Source organism: Fringilla coelebs, assembly GCF_963513975.1.
Source record: "Fringilla coelebs genome assembly, chromosome: 6".
In the NCBI taxonomy this organism is placed as follows: Eukaryota; Metazoa; Chordata; class Aves; order Passeriformes; family Fringillidae; genus Fringilla; species Fringilla coelebs.
The window spans coordinates 50935414-50955628 of NC_140034.1; the positions used below are offsets into that span (position 1 = coordinate 50935414).

General features: G+C 43.3%; 1 protein-coding gene across 2 annotated transcripts; it reads right to left on the reverse strand.

Annotated features, from left to right (window-relative positions):
* Positions 1 to 269: 269 nt before the first annotated feature.
* RIC3 (RIC3 acetylcholine receptor chaperone) lies at positions 270 to 17317 on the reverse strand (the record flags this gene model as incomplete). 2 transcript variants are annotated; one of them, XM_084207564.1, is made up of 6 exons in its annotated part: positions 270 to 3059; positions 4176 to 4321; positions 9045 to 9138; positions 10669 to 10747; positions 11320 to 11543; positions 17188 to 17317. In XM_084207564.1, 6 exons carry the CDS (start codon positions 17315 to 17317, stop codon positions 2572 to 2574), a joined length of 1161 nt encoding a protein of 386 aa, XP_084063690.1. In that variant the 3' UTR covers positions 270 to 2571. The 2 variants fall into 2 exon arrangements, with proteins under 2 accessions (XP_084063690.1, XP_084063689.1); XM_084207563.1 differs by having other exon boundaries at positions 4176 to 4324.
* Positions 17318 to 20215: the final 2898 nt, after the last annotated feature.

Below are 20215 nucleotides of genomic sequence, written 5' to 3' on the forward strand. Positions count from 1 at the left end.
ATTAATCCACAGGCACTCACCAAATCTCAAAAAAAGAGAGGAAGAAAGAAATTTTGCGGTTATGTTTTTGGTTTATTGGTTTGGTTTTTTAAAATTTATTTCCCAACATTGAAAAGAACTTCCTATGAAGCAGCTAGAAGGGACCTCCATGTAAAGGCCAGCACTTCTTCCTGCCATCTGTTGCTTCTCCAAAGAAACAGCTGTCTACGTTCTTGGCTTGGTCTGCTAATATTCTTTATGCAAGGCTGACCTCACTCATCCATCAGGGATTGTTGTTGCCCTCGGACTGAAGCAATCCCATCTCCAGACCCCAGGAACCTCGGTGGCCCTCTCGGGGATAACTCCTGTCACCTCAGCACAGTAGCCTGGTGAAAGCCAAGTCAATTCATGTCTTTCCCTGAGGAGCTCCAGGAAGGGAAGGGTAGGGGATGAGAAGGAAGGGCTCATATAATGTATAGCAATCAACAAATGATTGTTGATGCCAGGAAATGGAATAGGTGAGCTGTAGGACAGGCCCTGTGTGGAGGCTGGGACTCTGCAATATTCCCTCCCGCGTTTGCAAAGAAGAAATTCCTAGGGCTCCATGCTTTCATTATGATAACTTTACTCAGTTTAAAAAAACTAGTCTCAAACTGTTGATGTCATAGCCTAAAAAACACCAGGATGTAAGGTGGCACCAGCAAAGCAGGATGTGGAAAGTTTCTAAAGTTTCTGAAAAACACCTCCGGTTTAAGGGGTTGTGGGAACATAGGTGCTGTCACCAAAGCACCAAATAAGGAGGATGGACAGGATTTTCATCCTTGTCTTGTTGCTTATTTTTCAGTCAGACAGGTGCGGATTTTGAGCCGCCAGAATTCCTGGAGGCAGGCGCTGCATGTTGGTCTTCGCATGTTGGCAATGGCTCTCATGGCGCAAGGGCTGATGCTCCTCCTTCTTCTCCTTCCCCTCCTCCTCCTACACCGTCGATTGTTGCCATTTTTCAGGTCCAGGCAAAGTGACTCCCCCTTTGGCCGCTGCCAGGCATGTCTCTGTGCTGTCCCACGCAGAGGTGTGTGGACACCCAGCTCACTGCTCCGGCGGTTTCCCGGCAGGCTGGTGTCCCGGGGCTGCACACCGTCCCCTCCTGGGCACAGAGCCAAGCTCTGCATGGCCACGACCAGGGAACTGAGGGCGGGGGCACTCATGGCAGAGGGGGGATTTTGTTCCTCCTCTTCCTCCTCTTCCACAGCCTCCTCCTGGGACATGCCTTCCTCTTCGGTCATCATTGGAAGGGGCCCTGCTGCCATCCCTTACAAAGGTGGTCTGCCACCCACCTCACTGCTCTGGCTTTTCATTCTTCCAGATGTTCAGCAAGGGCCCCTCAGAGCTGGGTGGATGGGGGGTAGCTGCAGAGGGCCCGGCTTCTGTGGTGCCAGAGCGCTCGGGGGACTGGTGACATCACAAAGAGCCATTGTGACTGGGCCATGAGTGTGGCCCAATACGTCGGGTTATGGTGGGCCTGAAACGTGCCCAGGTATGGGAGAAGCAGGAGGGTCACGAGGGCTGAGGGAACTTTCCTGGAGCCCATCCCACCTGCCATGCTGCTTGTACAAAAAAAGCTGTCCCTTGGGCACAGGGGCCACCTGCCCCCTCTACTCAGGAGCCCTTGGCTCCAGCACCCTCCTCATCGCATTCTTGGAGCAGCCTCAACTTGACCCTGGCAACAGCATTCCAAGAGCATAAAAAACCCACAGGTTTCTAGGAAGAAGGAAAAGCCTACCTGCTACCTTCAGTGTGAGGGTCCCCCTCGTGCTGTTCTCTCCTTTACAAACCAACCTTAACACTGCTTTTTTGGTTTTAATCTCTAGGGATAATTCTAGTGCTCTCACACATTGTGGTCCACTTCCTGCAATCATCTGGGAATTTCATCACAGCTAAGGCAAAGTTAAAGCACAACTGAGCTTCAGTCTTGCTCACACAAGTAACACAAGAAGGATTAGGCTACTGTTCCAACAACATGGAATAAAAGAGAAAGGTGCTGTGGAGTAGCAGAGGAGCTTTGTGGACAGCAGTTTCTCAAGAGTAGAGAGCAATGACAGAGTTGAGAGAGTGATGGGTGTGACTAGGATCTGCTCTGCTGACCAGTTAACACTGAGCTAAGAGAAAGAAGACATATTTTGTCCTTCAGCATCCCAGTAAACTCATGTATATATATATAAGGATTTGATTAACTCTCCTAACTAGCAGCACACAGATGTTTTTGAAAAAGTCAGAAGAGATATTTGGTTAACTCTGGGATGACAAAGGGCAAAACCAAGGACGGCTCCTTCAGAATTGAAAAAGAACGAGTCACAAATATCTGCTCCAAAATACAAGGCTTCAAAAATCAAGGACAAAGCACTGTTGGCAGCATCATGGTAACCCATGACGAGTGCATGAGAGAGGGCATTGGCATCCAGTCCAGGCAGATGATGTGACTGGTACCATGAGAATGCAAAAGGAGATGAACACAGACAAGACCTCAGTGGGAACAAAACCCACATGGATGACAGTTTATATTCTCTACCTTTACCATCCAGATGGCTGTCCCTATCAATCAAGTACTTTGGTGTTGCGCTTTCTCAGTGTGCCTGTCTGCTCTGAATCACTGGTCTTTTGCTTTTCCAGTGCAGCATTTTCATTTTCTGACTCCACGGACAGGTCCTCTTGGCTTGTCTCTTCTACTTCACTGCAGCTCTCAGAGTGGAATCCAGCATTCTCTGCTATGACAGCAGGATCATCATCACAGCAACAGCAGCACTCCCCAGTGCTCTGGCTGGGAGGAAGGTCACTCTTCTCTTCCTCATCGAGAGTTACATCATCCTTTTTCTGCATTAAATCCTGACCACCCATTCCTGTGGTGAGATCACTTAGCAGGGTTTCATCATAAGGATACTCCTCATCTTCCATGCCCTCCATTCTTTCTGCCAGCTCTTCTGGAGAGGGCTGGCTCAGGTCAGGGTAATCTACAAGGATTGTGTCCTGCTTGCGCTTGAAGCAATCGGAATTATCGTAGACAGGATAGGTCTCTTCTGGATAACCTTAGGAATAAAGGGATATGAAGCTTGGAGTATTACCAGCATTTAAAAGGAGTCCTGACCTCAGTGGTGGATGCAAAGTTGGCCAGGACAGTTGTTTTTCCTACTGCCAGTGCACGTGTCAGCTCTTTATTGCCATGTGCACATCACAGTATGAAATCCATGGCAAGAGTGTGCAAGGCGTGTTTTCTTGGAAGATGATGAAAAAAAATTCACTTACTTTCAGGGAGCCGGGATATCAACCCTGACTTTCAGGAGTGAAACCTCAGCTTTGCTGGAAGCTGTGGGGGCTAACAGGCAAAAATGGTGTGTCTTAGATCTTTAAATGAATTCTTCTTTTTTTTCTGCCTACAGATTGACTGATCCATGGTTTGAACACTTGCTATAAACAGCATTATTGAGAAAGTTGATAAAACAGATATATCAATGACTTTGTGCATTTCACTTTAGGAATAATATCATAAACTTGACTTTGTGAGCAGAGCTCAAGGCCACTGTTTATGCTTTATGTTTTGGATAATTTTTGAAGCTTTTTAAAAAGCAAGAATTTAGGTCTGTATTTAAAATTATAATACAGGGCAGCTCAACAAGATTTCTTGAAAAGACATTTATGTAGCAGGTAAACACCAAGGAATAGAAAGGACATTAAAATAAATAGTTCTTAAAAGACTTTCTGGAGTGGACTTTTACAACATCGGAGCTAACAAAGAGCGATTAATCAAAAGTAAAAACTGAAAGTGATCTAAAACATACAGATCTGATTTCCAAGGGTTTTATGATTGTCATGAAATCCAGCCCAGCACAGAAAGGGAAAGATATAAACACAGAGAAGCCAAGCCCCAGCAGCAGATGGAACATATATGCATATTCACATGCCGCTTTGGGCAGCAGATAGTGCAGTGTTTACACTAAAAGAAATGTTGGATACCTCAAAATCTATTTTTTTCTGTTATGGTTGGGGACAGAAAAGCCAACCAAACTCTTGCAAAGTTTTGAACACTGGCTTCTGGAAAAGGAAGGATAAAGTTAACCAAAACTTGTAAAGGGTCTGGAACTGTGAGTAATCTTTATCCAATTTTTTTTTTTGTAAGGGTAATGGCAAGAAAGACTCTTGCTCACCTTCCCAATCCGCCATGTAAGGAGCTTCTTCAGCTTCCTTCTCAGGAGAGATGTCATCTATGAATTTTCCTTCTTTCATAACTCTAGTAATTTCTCTGAGTTGTTGAAGTAACATTTTTTCCTGGTCTGTTGTAACATTTTGAGTCCTGCTAGAAAACATTAGACACCAGAATTTAGACCACTGTTATTGCAAGTTATGAGAAGAGGTTGAACCCAACTGTTTGGTCCATGCCAGCAGCACAGTCTGGAGAGACCTACTGAGGAGTGTGATCCTTCCTCAACATCTGCGTGTGCTCTGCACTTCAGCTGGGTACAGTTTATCCCTTTATCCAAAAAGACTGCAATTTAAACAGATAAAGGAAGGCAGGTAAAGCCAATGTGAGAGCAAGATGAAAGTGACACACAAGAAAGAGTTATGGCACAAAAGACATTACAGAAATTTCTTGCCTTTAAAAGTGTGTTAGGTAAGAATTAGGGTGCAGTGGCTTGTATGAAGTATTGTTAGGAAATGAAATTCTGAATCTGTGCTACATGTGTAGCTTGTGAGGCAGATCAAAATTTCTCACAGTTGTTAGTCTCAAGACTCTCAAATCTTTCATAATGATCATTTAATATGCAAGTTGGACAGATCATCATGTCATTATAGACAGTCAACAATGCAGCCTGATGGGGAAGTGGGGGGCAGAAACAGGAAGGAAGGTTTAAGAATGGAAAGAAGGTGCTACATTTAACTGTCACTTGCCCTTTAGAATTACAGGAAGAGGACTAAGGATTTTTATCAGATGGAAAACAAACTTTTGACTGGTTCTACACTGCTGGATCTAGTAATTATTACTGCTTAGGTAGTACAACTACTGCTGTAAGAAAATACTTCCAACAGAGAAGATCATGTAGTCATTACATGTTATTTTCTCTGCAAAGAAACAAGGCTTTTAAAAATCTTATGGACAAAAAGGTGGTATTTGGAGGAGGGTGCTCTGCAGTCTGCCAAGTCAGTAGGCCAGAATGAGAAAGGCACTGGCTGCTACCAGGGGTGAAAATGGTTCTGACCATTGGTGCTTATTTCATCTTGAGTTTAAAATTATGATATCTTGAGGTTTAAGTCATTGTTGAGCAGTAATGCCATTTCAAGCCACTCCTCTGGAGCTCTTTTGGATCTGTGTGTGAATCAGGAGCTGTTGCCTCCAGTTACTTGAAAGGGTGGCCCTTGGCATGCACAGAATGCTGAACTGTAGGTGGTATGTGAGGTCAGACAGATGATCTCTGGTGATCCCTGGTCTGGAGAGCAGACAGACAGATAATCACCAAGAGCAGATTCACCAAGTAGGTTGCTTAGGGAAGCATAGGGAAGAAATGGGAAGAGAGGAGCTGGAGGCATATTTTGGCTTTAGGTCATGTAAACCTCATTTTAATTATCAAAATTCTAATAAACTTGCAATGTCCTTCTTCAGGTTTTCATCTTACCAGCTGCTGGGAGTGGAGCAGCACTCCAAGAGGTACTTTGTGCTACTCTGCCTAAATGGGAATGATGGTGACACGATGGCTACTCCACTAAGGCAGCAAAGTCACACTGGTTTAAAGTAAGATTAGCATCCTACTGCTGGTTGTGTGATGGTGGAGGAAGTGCTGATCCTGGGCTGGATTTTGTGCACAGCTGCAGGCACAGGTGTCTGTAACTGAACCTAGCTCAGGAGCTGGTTTGATTAGCACCTACCTAGATTAAACTGCTTCCCTGAGATCACAAGGCAAAACATCACTTTTCTGCATGGCCACCAAGGAGCACTTTGCCCCACAGTTTGAAAAGTTGGTACCCCAACACTATACGGAGGTTGCACTGATTTCCCCCAGGCTGTGGTGTCAATCTGTTCCACAAACAACTGAGTGTGTGAGACAGCATCTTCCAAAAGCCTGGCTTATGCAGATGTGGAATCTGAGATGTGAATTAAGAGGCCCACAAAAAGGAATGGTTTCATCAGCCTTTGACCAAAGCTGTGACAGAATTGCTGAACTAATCCTCCTTTAACAGACAAAACTGTACCCAATTTGAATATATATCACTTGGCTGAAGACAGGGAGGCCTATCTCTTTAGCACATTGGGCAGATAAGCTGGCTCAGATAACAGGATCAGTCAATGCAGCTGCATCACTGAGGCATTTCATACAGGGAAATTCCCAATATGTGGGATAGCCTCATTAGAAAACACTACTGTCTTATTGCAACACAAGGGCTCTATTTCAGAGTATTCCTCCTCCAAATACCTTGCTTAAAAGGCAGATTTCCCTGAAGAGAGGAAGAAACTAAAGCCCATGTGTTATTTTGACTTCATTTAAGGCCTCTGGGAAGACTAACTGTAGGTTGCTGGCAGTGTGTAAGACATCTAGCTGCCTGCACATGGGAGATTTACCAGCCTATAATGCACTTAGGAATACTCTGAGGATAACAGATGCAGAAGGTTTACAGTGCAAGAAAAGGTCATTCTTTTTGCTGTCTGTATTTGTAGCTCCAACACAAGTATTATTTTTCATAATGGCAATACTTACACTTTGTAGAGTCCCAAAGAGCTCACTAACAGGTAAAGTAAAGGTTTCTTATTCTTACTGTGAGATTAAAACATTTCCTATAGAGCTATAATGATTGCAGGGAAAATAATCTAAAGAATCTAAAATGGCATCTCAGACATGTTAACTGGTATTTTTTTTAGATTCATGATCTTAAAGTAATCACTATCAAAATGCAGCTACGTCCCCAAAAATGGCACCCCACAGAGCTTCTCACTCTTTCATACCACCTTTTCTCAGTTTATCATAACAAAGGAAGTTTTTCCAGTAGACAGCCTGGTAAACAAGACTTTAAAAACAGGTAGGTTATCTGCATTATTTGTTACCTAACTATCAGAAATAGAAATTTTTGGTTACATTGTTGAGGACACAGCCAGGCAGTTCTTCTTTCCTCTTGCTTTCTTTACCTTGCTTCTCATTTTTCTTACAACATGCTAGGCCTCATTAAAAATACCTGTACTCGTACTTTTTGATAGTTTTGCATTTCTGGAAAGTTGTTTCTCTGCTTAACAGCGTAGCAATTCCAGCTGGTATTCTGGTTTGGAAGGAAGTCCCCTCAGTTGGTTTGAGGATGGCCTTCAACTCATTTAAAAATAAAAGCAAATCCAAGTTTCTGGTTGCTGCTTTCTACAATACAGGCTGGTTGCTGCTTTGCCATACCTGGTGTAAAGGGCCATGGCCTCCCCTGGGGTCTTTCAGCATTAGTTGAAACTTTATACCAGTTATTTCTGTCTCTGACTTTTCTGTGTAAGGGTTTCTGTTTAACTGCAGATGAATAGATAAAGCTAAAGTCATTTTTACTCTCTTATTTGTTCCTTTTTATTTAAATCCATCAATATCCAGATTGAAAAGCCTAGCTCAGTACTCTAACTATACTTTCTAACCATAGGTTTTATTTTAATAGATTTATCCAGTATTAGTGTCATTAATGAGTAGATTAAGAGAGCTTCAGTGTTTGAAAACAGCTATTTGCTCCATCAAGAGGTGCCTTTCCCCTCCTCTTCAAAGAGGCAACATACACAATTCTTCATTAGATTCAGATTCTCATTTCCCCTGAGACCTTTAGACCTATCTATATAAATAGTCTGGTTGAACAAAGAAGGGAAGTTCTGCTAAATAGAGGCTTTGGGCCAATAACACAGAGTAGAACAAATACTGGATCAGACCCTAAACCGATTTTCTCAGTAAAAAAAATATTCCATCCTGAGAATCAGCACAATATCTGGGCAGTTCCTAAGCCTATTTCTGTCAGCTTAGAGGAACGTGTAGAGCATTGTGTCAGCTCTCCAGCACAGGGATGAGCAGCAGTCAAAGCAGGATCCTTGTTCCACAGGGCAGTTTAGGGGCTCTCCCACTGGGACCTGGCTGAACATGGGCAGGTTGGGCACCTTGTCTGCCCGAGACTCTACAGGGCACAGCCCAAAGTGGGCAAAACTGCGCTCAAAGAGAAGTGGTTTGAGCCATAAATGAACAGAAGGTTCATGTTCAGCACAGAATTCCTACAGGATGGGTTAAAACATCTTGGCTGATCCAGACAAAGTTAACATGATTTACAACCAGAACAGCTCTCATTTTTTGCAAACCTCACCTTCATATTTATGGTATTTCAGTTTTCACACTGCAGTTAAGCAGTGTCCTATTGATCTATTCTTTTTACTCCTCATGAAAAACATAAACTTGTTTCCAGTGTTTCTTTGTAACATAGACTGGTGATATCAGATTTGTAGGAAACATTATTAAACATAATAAAATTTGGAATGCTGATTTTACAACCCTTTGTCTTTTATATTTAGAAGCAAATGCATGAATTTAGAGTAGAACTAAGTTATGCAATCAGATTATTATACAATTCTGCCTTAAAGAAAAATGTTATGGTTATTCTAACAGGAATTTACGTAGATTATAACAGCATTTCAATTTAGGAGAATAATCCATAGAACTGGAAAAGAATAATTCAGGATATTATTTTGGTCACATAAAACAGGCTGTTTTATGTACTTTAAATGTAGATGCCTTATCTTCTTTTTACATATTTTCTGTAATTTTCTTCCAAATAACACACTGTACAAGAGGGGGAGATAGGGATAATTGCTATTCTAGTTAAGGAAATGAAGTCAGAAAAAATTATTTTTTTTAAAATATAGATACTGAAAAGAGAAAAACTGCAGAACAAGAATTGGGATGTGTAAAATCAAACTTCTATAATTTGAAGTAGCAATAAAAATACTGTTTTAATATAGATAATGCAAGAAAGCTGAATTTCCATTCAGAGTGGAACCTTTCCTTAAAATACTCTAATTTGAAACACACCTGTCATACATAGGTCCTACTCTGTTAATTAATTTTTCCATTGCTTCTTCTGTCTCTCTCAGTCTTTCCTGGAGTTGAGTGAGCTCATAGTCAGCTGTAAAACAAAACAAAAAAAAATCCCAAGATCTGTCAGTAGGAGCCTTGAAAATGTATCCCTATCCCATTTTCACAGGTAGCAAATGCTGTATCAAACCAAACTGCCTTTGAGGAAACTAAAACATTCAGCTTACAGAGTTCTACCTGCTTCTTCCTGGCCTGAGAAAGTGAAGAATATTACCAATATTACACCCATTTGAGCAGCACAAAGGCAGAATGGAACTTCAACATAGCAGGAATGGAGAAATCCGTCAACAAACATCCTGCTTTTACAAAGACCTCTGTCCTGCACAGATTGCCATGACTTAATGCAACACTGATGTAATTATTTTGCATGTCTGAGACATTAAAAGAAGAGGAAGGGGAATTGGCAAAGAGAAAGGAAGTTACTTCCTCCAAGTCACTATGTAAGTGGTGACTCAGTCTTCAGGTTCCTAATCCAGTGACCTGTCCCCTGCTCTGCTACAGCTTGCCATGAACGCTTTAGGAATATAAATTAAGAGCTCTAGAAAAAAGGCAGAATAATTTTCACTGTTAGTTCTTTGGGATATAATGATGGCAAAGTTAACTTACTGCAAAGTTACTTCCTCTCACCAAGCACCAGAGAAAAAAATATAATTTCCATTTGCTAATATATTGCCCAAAATTGCCAGGCACAACACAGCACGAGTGCACTGGAGACACAACCTACAGCATTGAGCACATTAGGTATTCCTAATATGTGCATTAAATGCATAATGTCAAGAAAATTACAGCTATGTTAAGAGAATTACCTTCCTGCTACCACTTTCCATAATGCCCTAAGTACTTTTCTTTCCTATTACAGTTTAGCCAGCTAAACACAACACGTTTAAATGTTGTAATGATAACTACTCTTCCAATCCTCAGTAGTAAACTTATTAATTTATCTAATAAGTGCCTACAAATATGTGAATCTATCTCACCAATGTTTAGGTAAAATCAAATTAACATTTCATCATACTATTTGCTCTCTTTATTGCATGCATGAATAAAAAGGGACAAATTGCAAAAAAGGGACCAATTAGGGAAGTGCCTGATGATGGCTAAGAATTCACCAATTCAAAAAAATCAAACTAGCTTTCATGGTATCTTTCTATGCTCTTACTAGACTGTTAGGGATTATGCAATAATTATAGCTGGACATCCTATTATCCATTTTTAATCATTAGTGACACAGCTATTCAGCAAATCCATGCAGTTAATTCAGCAACCTGATGAAAAGCCATTTCTTCCAGAGGGGCTTGGGATCAGGCTGCTATCACAGCCCCATGGGCTGAATGAGATTAGAAAGTGACAGTGCAGTCATTCTTTTGAACTCTTACTCATTCCAACATAGAATATCCTGGCTTGGTTTTTGGTTTGTTTTTTTTTTTTTTTTTTTTTTTTGTTTTTTTTTTTTTTGGGGTGGGAGAGAACATCAGCTTTACAGTGCACCCAGAACTCAAAGAACCCTGCTGGACCATTACAGAGGAAAAGCTACACAGCTACAACTCAGAGACATACTCACTGATTTTCCTCTTCATGTTCCCAGGTGTAGCAGGGGGACATTTCCGCTCTGCAGGAGTAGTTCTTCCCTTGGAAGCCAGCTGATGAGGACAAGAACATGGCCCTTCTATGAGTTACAACAATAGTAATAGATAAGCCCCAGAGGCAATGGAAAAAAATACAGAAAGCTGAAATAGGCCAGAAGGCAGCCATGGAAAAGCACACCCACCAGCAAAACCATGAAATATGCCTGGAAGATTTTGCTAGCTGAAAATTCCTATCAGACTCTTGGAACAAATGACAACATGTGACATAAAAAGAACATATAACATGTAGCCACATACAACAGGGAAAATACTACGTGTATATTCAAAATTAATCTAACATTACTCTAGATGTGCACATTTTCCAGGAGGAAAAAAAAATCCTTACGAAATTTTAAGAGGTGAGAAGCCTATGCAGGATCAGAGAAATCCTTCCCTGCATTCTTAGCTAGTCTTTGCAATAGCAAAACCAACAGGATACTCCAATCTTTTCACCACCAGGCAAAGGTGGTCCAGCATAAGCATTTTTTTGAGAACAGCTGAAATGGAACAAGGTACTGAAATGAGAGTTTACATTTTTTTTGCCAAGTTTTTTATTTCCCCAACTTTTCAATTTATGTTGGTCTTACCTTAAATAAAATGTACAGAATATATAAGAAGATGCCAAATCCATATATAGGGATAATCTGTCCCACAAGGCCTCTTCCACTTCCACCAGTGCTTCCACTACCACCTCCACCTGCCTTGGCCTTGGCAACTGCTTCAGTAAGGTGAGACCTTGGAAAATGAGGGACAGCTCGGCCGTCGGGAGTGGCATGGGAATGCATCCTCGGTGGAAAGCGACTGAGCTTCCCTGCAAAAAACCACACAATGATCATTTCCCTCCTCTTGCTTTCCACCCTTTTACACGTAGCATGTAACCTGCATGTAAACCTGCAGCAGGTGCAAGTGACCTGTTTTCTCTGCTTGTAAATTCACCAGCACAGATGAATAAGTAACTTGATGGACTAAGTCTGTAAACTCCACCCTCAGTCTCTTGTCATGTGCAGTGCTGGGAGTTCGGTTTTACTTAAAGCCATTTACTCCTAGCAACTTTACTCCTACACAATTAGGAGTAGAATCACACAATTAAAATCTGATTTTAAGCAGAGAAAGAGATGGCAGGGCAATTAACAAAATAGGGATTTTAATAGGTATATTCTTGTCCAAGTACCCAACAGATCAGCATCTCCAGCAGGATAAAATGCCGGATTCCTGCTTCTTTGTCTCTTCAAGACCCCCCAACAACATACCAGTTTTCCACTGTGAGCCTGATCTTTCAATACTGCCCAAAGGCATTTAATGTATAAATGTATTAATGTCCAAACCATTATCCACCTAACACCATGACACATGACTGCAGTGTTTGCCCAGCATAGATTTTTGGTTATTGCCATAAGAAATAGTATTTTACCTGATTTTACCAAGCGAGTAATGAAAGATTAAGAAAAGTGGTTTTACCTCAAGCTGTTCTCCTTAAAAAGGTCTGAGGTAAAGCAGTGTGCGAAAGGAGATTGAATATAGCCTGGGACGTATTATCTTTGGCATTTTAGAGGTTTCTAACCTTTCTAGGCAGAGCTAATTTAACACAAGACAGGAGAGCAAGCATAAATGGATATACAGATGCCAGAGTATGACTGCAGAGAGCCTGAAATGGTGCTGCAAATGATTTCACACAACTGAAGGGCGCAAGAACCTCAATAAATTTAAGCTAATGCATTATTCTATTTTCTTGCTGCCATCAATTCAACAGTTTTGCTGTGAAATTGACTGGTTTACTCCTCTGTGTAGTTGATATCCTGCTTTCCAGCTTTCCAATGCAGAATGTGCACCTGCACTCCCTTCCACCGACTGGTGTTGAGCTGAGTTACTCAGCTACTCTGCCATGGAAACTGGTGGTGGGAGGTACTGGATGGGGATTGCCAGGCTGGGCAGCTCACTCCCTGATCCCAGCTGGAAAACTCCCCCTCCCTAGCACACACGGCCTGGACACTGCTGCCTGGTGTGGGGACAGGCTGCCTGTGCTTGCAGAAAGAAAATGAAAGGCAGGTTTGAAGTGGTGCTGCTAATAACTGACTTCACTTCTGTGAGTATGCAGCTGCAAGTGCTTTTATGAGACACAAGAGAAAAATTTAATTAACATTTGGTCTTGCTAGGAAACACCATCATAGGCAGCTAAATTCCTGAGCACAGAAAATTGCAATAAACACTTACTAGGAAGTGATATCAATAATTCATTAAGTTCCACTATTAAAAACACATTTTTCTTGGAGATGATAGCACACATTCCATGAGTTCTCTAGTGTAACTGCCAGGGTACACTACCACTGACCAAAGCCACTCTCAAATTAGCTTGAAGAAGCTGTTATCATGCACTTAAATTTTAGTGAATTATTCAAAGTGTGTGATGGAAAGCATAGCATCTTATTTACAAGAAAATCCCCTTGCTCCAGCAACAATGCCCTGCAGCAGTAGGTCACCGTGGAAACGAGTGCGATGTCGTGCAGAGAACAGCATCACTAAGGTGGGCATGAAGCAGCAGGGTAGGTAAACACTTACAAAACATCTTACACTTATGCAAATATTATTTATTTTTAAAAAAGAGAGATATTAAGAAAGCAGAAAATAATTGACAAAGGTGAAACTGTATTTAAAGCGACTAAGTTTTCTAATTTATCCACAAGGCCTCATTTGTGCTTTAAAAGATACAATTCAATTAAATATAATCAGGCCAAGAGGACAAACACTAGACATTTCATTATCAAGATAATTTTAAAAGGGAATTTCATGACTCCAATTTCTAAACCTACCCTATTGATTTTACACTTCTAGAATTATTTCCTTAATAAACAAATACTATATTCCATAGTTTTTTACTGTGAAGAACCCATGCAAATTACACAGGAAATTGAGGGAACAAGCAACTTGAAAGCTGCATCTGCACAAGGTTCTTGAATGCACAGTATATAAATGGAAAAGGTAACAATTTGGGTGCCACTGTGACCTGAACAGGATTCCACACTTCCAGGGCTGAAACAAACCACTTTCAAATGGAGACAATAGCATACAGGGACAATAACATCAAGAAAATTAAGTGACACCTGATGAGCACAGAAGGGCATGTTTTGGGTCCTTGTTTGCTGCCCTACACAGCTGCTAGTGGGGATGGTGTGTAGTTCAACAGGACATTTTTCCTGTTCTGGGAATGCTGTGGGAAGAGCACTAACTCTGGTTAGCTTTGAAGGGTGCCAAAATGCTGCTCTGCTTTTGAAACATTTCTCAACTCCTCTGTGACAGCCCGAGCACTGTGTGTGGTAACTCCCACCAACCACACCCTACCTGGCTTTGCAATCTTTTTACCTAGGATTTATCCTACACAATTAATAATGTCAGTTTTAATGCTTCAAATCAACTTTGCAAACCAGCTACAGGGCAAGCAGAGCAGGTTTCGTTTAACCCAGTCCCTTCAAGAGCTGGAAGTCCAAAAATGAAATTATGCCCCAGAAACATTTGTGTTGTTTAAAAGGCTGTAGTTTCTGAATGTAGATGAAGTCCTTAATGGCATTTTCACATGAGAATGACTGTGGGGTTTTTAATCTTGTAACAATATTAACAGCTGAAAAGAAACAACTGTCTTAAAAACTGTATTTACAGCACAATGAATACAGCAACAAACCAGATGATGATAGTCAGATCACTCAAGCATCTTTTTTCCTTGAAATCACTTATGTGTTTTACTTAAAGGGTTTTAAGAATTGCTACTGAGCCCAACTCAACTATTTATAAATTTCTTTAGACTTATGTTACTGTACTATTGAGCAACTTTTAGTCTAGGTAATATTTCTGTCTGCCACATCATTTTCTTCAGGCAGGCAACTGATGTGTGCATTGCACAAATTCAAGTTGAGCAGAGGGGTTACCTGAACTGTCATACATTGTTTTTGTAAAGCTGATGCCACTTGGTTGTTTGTAAGAAAGCAGAGTCTGCTGCTGTCATGGAGTTGTAAGGTTTATTTGAAACTACCAACTTAGAGAATGGCTTTACAAAATGTGTAGTATTTATTTATGAACACTAGACTTAAAATGTCTTCTAAAACTGCTAGTAGGTCCACCTTTTGCTCCTCTTTAACAAAAGATAAACATTCTAATGCCTGCCTATGAAGTCAGCTAGGAATGTGATTCAAACACAGTAAGTCCTTTAAGTAAGCTTTGTCATATAAGTGAAATTACTACTGTGAAAAAGAACAACATTCCTGTCTGGAAGATGATATTAACTTTTATAGTCCAATGCTCACCATTTTCCTAAAAAAGACCTCTGAAAATGACTTTATTAGAGAAAGTTCCAGTCCCATGCCTAAAGCCTGTTTTGATAAAAAGCCTTCTGGTAACATTGAGTTCTAACAAACGGTACTAAGTTTTAAGCATGTTTTATTCAGAGACATTTTGCCCCCAGGACTACCATAAGCACTTTATTAACTTCAAGAATGACATGATTACCTCAAGCCCCTGAAACTCCTGCCAGGTAACTGCAGTTATCAGTGCACTGAGGAGGACAGCTAATGACAGAGATATGAATTAAGTGGTTCAATCAAGATTTATTCTTCCAATAAAAAAATAACTTCAGGTGAAATACAATTTGGTCTACAGAGCAGGTGTAATGAAATCCTTGCTATCAAGTTGAAAACATGGGCTATAAACTCTCATCTGAAACCGACCAGCTGAGGTGAGTTATTACATCCTCAGCCAAAGGCAGGTGCTGGGGTACAACAGGGGAGCAACGCTGGGCACCTGTGCTGCATCAGGCACACACAAACCTGTCCTGTCCTGTGATCTCTGCAGGAATGAAGGGAGGTTTTTACAATATTGAGGATGTAGAGAGTATTTAGGTTACCTGATTTAAGCATTTAACTGCAGCTGCAGGTGATTAAGCCACCCCATCACATCACTGCTCAGGAACAGCTGGGCTAGAATGGGTAGGAACATCATTCATTCAACACATGGCACTGAAAATCATTGGGGGGGCACTGAAAATCATTGGAGGACGTTTGTTGTTGGGATTTTGAAAGCTATTTTCTGTCAGATCAGTCTGCAGCCAAAGGAAGGAGCACCACAACATTAACTGACAATTGCTTAAGACTGCATTGCTGCAGGAAAATGGTGTGTCCAATTCCATCATCTGATACCACTGTGGGATCAGTCGGGAGCTGTGCAGGGGCAGAAGTTAATGGGGAGCCAGGTACCACCTCCCAGAGCATCTGCTCCCATCCCTGCTTCGGGCAGGTGACTCCACAGTCCTCACCTGCGCTGGCTGCTGGGCCTACATGGGTTTTTCCATCCTGCAACGGAGCCACACACCTGCAGATCTACAGTGCTGACCAACACTGTCAAGTTCTCAAAAATCAAAAATACACATGCTAACCATGAAAGGGCTGTTGTGGCATGGAAATCCTGTATTTGGCTTCAAGGTGACACTGTTTTAGCAGTAACTTCAGCCCCAAGGTCCTCAGAAAACCTTGAAATGGAATACTAAATGAAATCCATGTTACTGAAAAATGCATGGAAGACATGGAAGAACCAGGCTGTTGGAAGGATGCAGAAGACAGTCAGTGAACAAGAGTCCCTGTGGGACAGCACCCTGAAGAACTGTAAATTCTCTGTGCTCCCACCAGCCTCACCTCTGGCTTGCAGGCAGCCCTGGGCAAAACTCCTTCTCTGCCAAGACTAGAAGTTATGGTACCAGCTTCTCTTGTGAAGTGCCTTGGGCACTCTACAGTACAAGGCAATGGGCATAAAAAGGAAGGGAGATGCTTGTATGAACCCTTTCCTTGAGAACTTAAAGAGAGGACATGCAGAGTGGGAGGGCAGGCACGGAGGACACAGCCTGGGGGGCCACATGGACAGGACATGAGCCTAAAATAATGCATCACACGGCCACAGCATTATGAGAATCTGGTGCACAAAAACAAAAGTTTAAAACGCTGGCGTAGGAAATTGAACAATGAAGAGGATTCAAATGATTTTTTATTTCATATGCAACAACACAAGCATTCCATACACAAAATAACAAAGGGATGTATTGCAACGAAAAAAAAAAAACAAACAAACTAAAAAGGTGGAATGAGTATGTCACTCTTCGGGAAGCTTTAATACCCCGCACATAAATAAAACGATATTTAGAAGTTTCCAAACTACTAAAAAAAAGAAGAAAGTAGATCACAGCGGCAACCACGAATGAATCCTCCGGCACTGCGCGCGTCGCTAAGGGATGAGCACGGGGAGAGACGCGCCAAGAGGGAACTACGCCACGTTTCCATACCGGGCGGCGGAGCTCTCTGCGGGCAGCCCCGGCCCCTCACGGAGCCCCCACAGCCCGCCCGCCCCGGGCTCACCCCGAGCGGCACCGCGGCGTCCCGGGCGGGGGGGACAAGGAGGGGCGGCGGCGAGGAGCGGCCTCTTACCCTCGGGCGGCGCGGCGCCGGGCTCCTGCCTGCCGCCGGCCCGGGGCAGGAAGGTGCGCGGCAGGAGCAGGGAGACGCAGAGCACCAGGCAGGACACGGCGGCCACCCGGCAGCACGTCCAGGCCGCCATGGCGGGGCGCGGCGCAGGCGCGCGCAGGCGCCGCGCGGGACCCGGGGGGAGCGCGGGGGGGCCGCAGGAGAGGGCCCGGGAAACGTGTGGGGATGGCTGGGAATGGGCCGGGCTGCGGCCCTGGAAACGTGTGGGGATGGCAGGGAATGGGCTGGGCTGGAAACGTGTGGGGATGGCTGGGAATGGGCCGGGCTGGAAACGTGTGGGGATGGCAGGGAATGGGCCGGGCTGGAAACGTGTGGGGATGGCAGGGAATGGGCTGCGGCCCTGGAAACGCGTGGGGATGGCAGGGAATGGGCTGGGCTGCGGCCCTGGAAACGCGTGGGGATGGCAGGGAATGGGCCGGGCTGCGGCCCTGGAAACGTGTGAGGATGGCAGGGAATGGGCCGGGCTGCGGCCCTGGAAACGCGTGAGGATGGCAGGGAATGGGCCGGGCTGCGGCCCTGGAAACGCGTGGGGATGGCAGGGAATGGGCTGGGCTGCGGCCTCGAGGGACAACCCTGGACACGGGGCTGCCTTCTCCTTGCGGTGCCTGAAGGGAGCCTGCAGGAAGGATGGAGAGGGGTCTTTTACGTGTAGTGACAGGATCCAGCGGGAATGGCTTCAAACTGAAAGAGAGTAGGCGTAGATTAGATATGAAAAACATCTGCCGGTGTCTTTAAAAACAATTTGATGGGTGAAGGTGTGGGTGTTAATGTCTTTGAAACTGGTGTTAATGTCTCTACTGACTTTGGCAGTGGGTTTGTTGCAGGGTGCAGACCCGACGTACGCAAGGGAAGGCACAAGCCTCAGCTTCAAAACTTTGGGGTAAAACAGTACGGCCCCGGTGGGATATGTGATAGACGGTTCGGGAAGGCTGTGCCTTCCTAGTATCTCAGCCAGTGGGAAAAGTAACAGGGGAACATGCAGCCAGGAATTAGAATAAAAGGAGGATCCTTCCAAAATGGAGAGGAACAAAACTCTACGGGTGTGCCCCAGTGGATTGTCTCCCTTTGTTAGAATAAAGCTGAAGGACTCCTCAGTCTCTGTGAAGAATGCGTATTTTATGATTGGTTTTTCGCAAATATTAAAATGAATATTCTATGTGTTGTGTTAGAAAGTAATGCTGTATTAATTCTCTTAAGTAGTGTGTTAAATACAGTTTTGGGTTATAACAAAATGTTAAAATAGAAACTATGCTATGTAGGATACTTTTTTTAAAGAAAGGACTTGCAGTGAGCTAGCAGCCACAGGACACCTAAATCTTTCAGAGAAAAAGAATTTATTGCCCTCTTATCAGAAGAAACGAACTTCCTGCCTCAAAGGCACTGTTAGGATTAGAAGGAAGAAGGTGATGATGACCAGACCAAATCCTTTATTTGAATGGAATTTATGCATCATGTATGAAGTGTATTAATATGCAACAGGCTGTTGTTTTTAAGGGTTAATCCTTTGTTAACGGGTGTCCTTTTTTGGGCTTGTGCTGCCCAGAAAAAGGTACCCGGACGTCCATAACTCTTTGTTTTTGTTGTCTCATATTGTCCTAATTCAAATTGTCCACATTATTATTACTCTAACTGTATTGCTATTTTTTATTACCATTTTATTACTATTAAACCTTTAAAAAATTAAAAACAAGTGATTGGTGTTTTTCAGTCTCCTATTTTAGGACAAAAACCTCTGGTGTTTGTGCATTTTCCTGAAAACAAATGCTCTCAAGTAACCCCAGCAGGGACGCAAATGACCTCAAGAAACCCCAACTGACCTCAAGAAACCCCGGATTCCGGCCAGGGTCCGGACTGGAGTTGGCAAATTGGAAAACGTGGACCGGATTCCAGCCGGGGTCCAAATTGGAGTCAGCATGTTTGAAAACCCGGACTGGATTATAGCCAGATTCTGGAATGAAGTTAGCAAATTGGAAAACGTGGACTGGATTCTGGCCAGGGTCCAGAACGCGGTCAGCAAATTGGAAAATGCAGACCGGAACCCGGCCGGATTCCAGAACTAAGACGGCAAACTGGAAAATGCAGACCAGATTCCAGCCGGGGTCCAAAATGGAGTTGGCAAATTGGAAAACTTGGACCGGATTCTGGCTGGATTCCGGAATGAAGTTGGTAAATCTGAAAACCCGGACCGGATTCTGGCCGGATTCTGGAACAGAGTTGGCAAACTGGAAAACGCAGACCAGATTCCGGCTGGGGTCCAGAACAGAGTCAGCAAATTGGAAAACCCGGACCAGATTCTGGCTGGATTCTGGAATGGAGTCGGCAAATTGGAAAACCCATTCCGGACTCTGGCTGGGGTCCAGAATGGAGTCAGCGACAGTTTTGTTGTGTTGTGGGCTTTTTTTTTTTCCCCAGGGTGTTTATAGCATCATGGTCTTCAAGATCTCTTCCAATGGAGACCACTCTGTGATTGTTCCTTACCCCCATAACCATTTCCCAGGCTCTGGTCCTTGCTTGGTTGTAGCACTTGGAATTTCTGGGGGGAAAAAAATCTCCCCTAAGCCCTGTTTTTCACTGCTCTGCAGTGTCTCAGCTGGTCTCTGCTGGAGGCAATGATGGGGTAGGTGGGCACAGGAGCATCCAGGGAGTGTGGTTGGGGCTTGGAGCATCCATGGGAGTGTGGTTCCCATTCTCCCTGGTCTGAGAAGGGGCCAGGACCTTTCCTGTGGCAGGACTGCTGGAGTTAGGGCAGCCAGGCTGCAAGGGCAAGAAGGCAGTTTGGGTAAAAGCACTGCTTGAGGCCATGGCTAACCTGGATTCTCCTTGTTCATTTGTTTCCTTTCTTTGTGCATATGGGATGGATGTAGAAAAGTTCAGACCATATTTAAGCTTAAATCAATTTACTTCAACTGTCTTAAACAACAAAAATTAAAAATGTGCATATATGTTCAAAAGAGGGTGTGAAGTATACCTC